The sequence below is a fragment of the Mizuhopecten yessoensis genome, unplaced genomic scaffold (genome assembly GCF_002113885.1).
Source record: "Mizuhopecten yessoensis strain PY_sf001 unplaced genomic scaffold, ASM211388v2 scaffold6287, whole genome shotgun sequence".
NCBI classification, from domain to species: domain Eukaryota; kingdom Metazoa; phylum Mollusca; class Bivalvia; order Pectinida; family Pectinidae; genus Mizuhopecten; species Mizuhopecten yessoensis.
Window position 1 is genome coordinate 491,595 of NW_018406474.1, and position 6,621 is coordinate 498,215.

The 6,621-nt window shown below is 35.0% G+C and overlaps 1 protein-coding gene across 1 annotated transcript; it reads right to left on the bottom strand.

Moving 5' to 3' along the window:
• Positions 1-1,636: 1,636 nt before the first annotated feature.
• LOC110451923 (DAZ-associated protein 2-like) lies at positions 1,637-6,578 on the bottom strand. Its single transcript, XM_021500155.1, has 5 exons — positions 6,450-6,578; positions 4,511-4,663; positions 4,001-4,071; positions 3,698-3,835; positions 1,637-2,465 (listed from the first exon to the last, which is right to left on the bottom strand). The coding sequence occupies exons 1-5, from the start codon at positions 6,454-6,456 to the stop codon at positions 2,340-2,342; spliced, it is 495 nt and encodes a 164-aa protein (XP_021355830.1). The 5' UTR covers positions 6,457-6,578; the 3' UTR covers positions 1,637-2,339.
• Between the last annotated feature and the right edge of the window lie 43 nt (positions 6,579-6,621).

Consider the following 6,621-nt stretch of genomic DNA (forward strand, 5'->3'; position numbering starts at 1 on the left):
ACAGATGACTACCACTTACATGGTCCCTCTATTGTACAGATGGACGAACAGATGACTACCACTTACATGGTCCCTCTATCGTACAGATGACTACCACTTACATGGTCCCTCTATCGTACAGATGGACGAAGTTGACTACCACTTACATGGTCCCTCTATTGGGGGGGGGGGGAAAGTAATAAGATCAATGCTATTTTCTTTAAAAATAAGTTTTATTCATGATCAACAGAGTGTATAACTTAAATATCGATCTTTTCTCACAAAAGTTTTTAAATATTAACATAAAAATTACATTTGTATAAATCATAATTTAATGATATCTTTTCCAAATATACAAAAGAAGTACGACAGAATGTATATTGAAAAATTCCTGATCAAAGAAACCGAAATAATAGTTATACATAATCAATGACAGATGACAAGTACATTCCTATTTGTAAACAATGACATAAAACAGTAAGAATTAAACATAACACGTACAATTAAGGGGAAAAACACAGAATTTCAGATGAATAATATGCAAAGAAGGAGAATCGTTCTGTTTAGGCGATTGTATGCCACAATGTACCAAAGCTTTACCAATAGATGTCCCGATGTAAGTAGAGTAACGCATCACAATAAAGTCCTGATGTAAGTAGAGTAACGCATCACAATAAAGTTAATGTTCTTACCGCGATTCTTTGACCACATCACTGCCTATTTTAAATCCCTAATGTTGAAAACATTCAGATCAAACACAGCCATAACACTTTCACATTTTAATGGGAAACATATAAATAATTATACAAAACAAATTACCCTTAACAGGTAATTTTACTTAAATTTGGATACCAGGTATGTACTGTTACACAAGTGTACAACAATGCAAGACATGAAATATTCATTATGTTTACTTAGGGTCCCAGAGTATTACAGTTATAAGTAATGAATTTTCTTGATAACTTCTACATTCCACACAGCTAGCCACCTGGTATACCAAAGTCTACATTCCACACGGCTAGCCACCTGGTATCCCAAACTCTACATTCGATACCAATGTCTACATTCCACACAGTTAGCCACCTGGTATCCCAAACTCTACATTCGATACCAAAGTCTACATCCCACACAGTTAGCCACCTGGTAGCCCAAACTCTACATTTGATACCAATGTCTACATTCCACACGGCTAGCCACCTAGTATCCCAAACTCTACATTTGATACCAATGTCTACATCCCACACAGCTAGCCACCTGGTATCCCAAACTCTACATTCGATACCAAAGTCAACATTCCACACAGCTAGCCACCTGGTATCCCAAACTCTAAATATTAATATATTAAATATATATTACTTAATATACATTAGCCACTTTATATATTATCATTTTTCTTCTCACTTTCTTACGCTTCATTAGAAATTCATTCTTTTCAGCAAAGAAGTATGAAACTTTAATTACACTCTATCTATAAAAGATCTTTGCCCGACAACAACTTAGGCTTTGTTTGTTCCACACTTAGACAACAACAACTTAGGCTTTGTTTGTTCCACACTTAGACAACAACAACTTAGGCTTTGTTTGTTCCACACTAGAACACAAATATTTGGCATTAAAATGAGTTCCTCTGATTGTCACGTGTTTCTAAAAGTGTGTATTTTTGAGAAAACCCCCCAGCAACAAATGATCATTTAGTTTGTGATTTTTTTTCCAAAAAAAAAAGGTTCATAAATTCTAAACAGAAAACTAAAATTGCATTCTTATTTATGAAATTTGTTAATTTTACAAAATTATGAAATATGTGAAATTATGGTCCAAGACAGAATGTATATTGATATATTTGAAGGTAATGAACAGATCCCAGGTATGAATTGTTTATACTGTTAGAGGTACAATCACAGAATACAGCAGCATGACTACATCTTCTACAAATCCTATATACGTTATGGCACTGTTAATGGAAATGACCATTATTCTTCACCTTAACTTGGTTACTTTTACCTATACTTTCTTATTTCTCTGTTAAAAGGCTTATACAGGATATGACAGAATAGCAGAATGATGTCCATATCCACCACTAGTGCTTTAATTTTTCATATTTGTAGAATAATTTTGAAATACAAATTTCTATTGTACACTCAAAAATATTTTCTAAAACTTTTTAATGCATCTTAAAAAACGAAATTATCTTTAATGCTTTTGAAATATACCTCTGAACTTTACAATACATTGATAATCAGCTGAGAAGATTTTTTTCTATACCCACAGGAAGTCACTTCTTAGTAGTCCAACACCTCCATAACATTGTTCAATCGAAGTGCCTTGGATTTTGATGACCGACCATTTGCCCCTTCAGTCTTCTACCAGGTGAAACCTCCACCAGAACCGCCATCAAAAAATCCTGTGTTACGCTGACTTCCCTGAACTATGTGACCCTGCGACGCAGCCATCTGGGCCCGATTGGGGAGGTAACCAGGAGGTGCTGGCTGCAATGAAATGTAACAGCATTAGATAGAATGTCAAAAGTTTAATATGAGGAAATGAAATGAATTCAGAGTTGAATCAATGGCAATATGAACCAAAAATTAAATCAGGCTGTGACCTCCTAGTTTTGATGAATAACTATGACAATTTCTGTATATAAAATATGACAAAAGATTTATTGGGATACAAAACACAATATCTGAGAAAATACAAGTATATCAATACAATAGTAGTCAATAAGCTTATTGGACGGTGGCATCTTGTGTAACTTAAAAATATTTGGCTCATAATTATATAATTTGGTGCAATGAAATTTGGAAACAAGGATTTCAAATAATTAAATGAATATTGGGCTTGGACATTTGTTGAGTATGCATAAAAATAGTCACCAGGATAGCGGGTTGGGCTATTTCTATACATACAAATAGTCATCAGGGTAGCCGGTTGGGCTATTTTTATACATAAAAATAGTCACCAGGATAGCGGGTTGGGCTATTTCTATACATACAAATAGTCACCAGGATAGCGGGTTGGGCTATTTCTATACATACAAATAGTCACCAGAATAGCAGGTTGGGCTATTTCTATATACAAGCAAATAGTCACCAGAATAAGGAGTTGGACTATTTCTATACAAGCAAATAGTCACCAGAATAAGGGGTTGGGCTATTTCTATACATACACATAGTCACCAGAATAAGGGGTTGGGCTATCTCTATACATACAAATAGTCACCAGAATAGCAGGTTGGGCTATTTCTATACATACAAATAGTCACCAGAATAGCAGGTTGGGCTATTTCTATACATACAAATAGTCACCAGAATAGCGGGTTGGGCGATTTCTATACACAAGCAAATAGTCACCAGAATAGCGGGATGGGCTATTTCTATACACAAGCAAATAGTCACCAGAATAGCAGGTTGGGCTATTTCTGTACATACAAATAGTCATCAGAATAGCGGGATGGGCTATTTCTATACATATAAACAGTCAGCAGAATAGCGGGTTGGGCTATTTCTATCCATACAAATAGTCACCAGAATAGCGGGTTGGGCTATTTCTATACAAGCAAATAGTCACCAGAATAGCGGGTTGGGCTATTTCTATCCAATGTTTTATATGGTACAGAAATACTTATTTCTATCATAACTCATAAACTATGACAATAAACAAATCCTAGCCATAATTGTGGACTGGAGGATATCAATCAAATGTATACACGAGTACTTACAGGAATATTGGGTTGGGCTATTCCATCAAATCTACAGCCGTTGTCAAAGATTGCACCCATTTGCACTGTCTGTTGGGGCTGTTGGTAGTACCTGGCAGGGGCTGGGATCTGCCCACCATATTGCTCTGGCATCGGGTTCTGAAAGATAAATCATATCAAACCTAATATCAAACCTAGGTGTGAATTTCTTTTTTCGAAACATTCCATGATGAACCAACTCTTACTGTTTGAAGTTTAAAGTGTATTTGTCCCCAAAAATGGGAACAGAACAAGGATTACAAGTTTATAGTAATCTGTACTCACTGTTGCTACAGCTGTGTAGGCTGGAGGCGGAGCAGCTGCATAAGGTGGAGGCTGCATTGGTTGACTGTATGCTAATAGATATAAAAATAATCATTCATTTTATCATTCTACTTCCAGCAAAAATGTTTGCTATTAGGTAATATATTTAAACAATAAGAAAACCTGCATTGAATATTCTAAATACAATTCATCTTCTTAGTCTAATGTCAAAGTAGCTAGATGACATTGCATATTCCTGCCATTTACATTATGTAAATTAAGTCCTGCTTTGGAAGGCAAAACAGGTTAGCATCAACTTAAACAAATGTTATGAAATACATCAGCATTTTAAATATTATGCGGCGTCTTGAGCTTAAAAACTCAGAATAGAAATTAACAATGACTTGGTCACTAATATTCCTCTTTAATTAGTTCACCTCATGTCTGCTCTCAATTTAACTGTTTTTGTATAGATTTTACATGTACCGATGTTGTGTTTGGCCATTGTTCTTACATCTTTAGAAATCTTACCCTGAGGCTGTGGGCCCAGAGAATAGGCCTGAGGCAACATTTGCTGCTGTGGGTACTGTTGGGGGTATCCAGCAGACTGCTGTGTTGGGTAGGAAGGCTGTCTTGGGTAGGAAGGCTGTGTTGGGTAGGAAGGCTGTGTTGGATAACCTTTTCCTATAAAAAAAACAAGAGGATACACATGATCAGAAGGATATGTGAGTTTCGAATGGAGCTTAAAGCAAAGAAATAAAAAATTTAATGGGACTGAATACTAGCTGTATTAGAAAATGTAAAGGTACCGTAAAAATTACAGCCACTTGTTTGACTTAATTAGGAGCATTGCTATGCCATGGAAATTTAATGAACAATTATAGATATATTAATGAAGGTACTGTGCTTTTTAATTGTGTTTTAATATGTAAACATCACAATTTTTAACAATTAAATTTGTCCATACCATTAACATATTGAACAGAACACAACAAATTTACTTAAAAATGCTAGGATACTTTTTGACAAAGCAATACAATACACCACAAAAACACTAATGTTATTTACTGACAGAGCAGTTTAACATCTGTCAATATATACCCAAGGTGGAAATAACTGCTGCAAAGCACCACATGCTATTAAAATGGAATTTTATCCCAAACTACAGGAAAAAACAACCAACTAGACATTTTATCAAGTACACTTTGACATCCTCTTAGTGATTTACAGTAGATTTCGCTTGATATCACTTCTCATTTGTCAGAGGAAAGCATGATATTAACTGGAACGTGACATAGTGAGAAAGCATGTTTTTCTGAGCAGTTCAGCTGTCAACACCTGGAAGTGACGATATTTATACTTGAAACTAGGTCAAGGTCATTTATTTGAGAAAACTAAGGCACTACGTGCAAGTTACCTATTGGCCAAGTATCATAACCCTGGGCCTCTTTGTTATCCAGAATAATTTTTTAATGTTTTCTAAATATTTGACTCCTGTGACCATGGTAAAAGGTCAAGGTCATTTATTTGAATGAACTTTTTATCACTCCATCCAAGGTACATACTAGCCAAACACCATTGCTTTAGGCCTCTTGCAACTGGTTATTCAGATGAAGTTGTTTAAAGGTTTTAACACATTTGACCCTTGTGATCTTGAAAGTAGGTCAAGGTCATTTATTTGAAGAAATTCTATAGCCATTCATGCCAGGTACCTGCTGGCCAAGTACTATATCTCTAGGCCTCCTTGTTTATCCCTGTAAAATATCATGGCCCTATGTCTTCCAGTTCTAAAGGAGAAGTTGCTCAAACAAAAAGTTGACGGATGACGGACAACACACAATTCCATAAGCTAAACAGCTCAATCTAAACTCGTGACTTTTCGACCCGTCTTACTTAAGTTGTTAAAATTTGTTAAAAAAGCCTGCAACAACAAAATCACATGACATCTCAATTGCCATAAATGTGACATTATCTTTAGCAGCAAACGATAAATTCTTATGTGTAATGTAAACACACAACCTCCTTGTCCGAATATAGCATCAAATTTATGTTATCTTGATGAATTTAAAGACAAGATTAATCATTATATGAAAAAAATACTTCACTAAAATACATTTTTTTTTATTTCTGCATATAACGTTATAGTATGCGCACTGTTGTTTTTTTATTGTGTTTTATCACGTCCAAATGTGGATTTTATTTTGGATATTATCCCCGTTTTCAGATTATATTTAATTAAAATCAATTGTTAAGCTGATAGGAGACCTGACAGTGACAACTGGTCCGTCTATAAGCCAGATCATTTGTGCCCGACTAGACCCCGTTTGTTTACATTTCTGACAGGAATTCTGTTTATATAATAAAACTGTACTTAGTCGATCTTGATGGGTTACTGTACCTTGTTTGACATTGCCTTAGAACATTGTTTTCGTTAAATGAAAGGTCATAATGTATTTTAACAAAAACTTACCAGACATGATCAAATTTGATACTTCTTCGTTAGGAAACTAAAAACGATCTTCTCTTGTCCTCTTCTTTTAGGGGTATTGCTTAATCTTGATGCTAGGTGGCGTTGTGAGTAATGGTCAAGTGATCAAAATAAAGAAGGCTATTATAAGCGATAAAACAACCTTGTCTTAGAA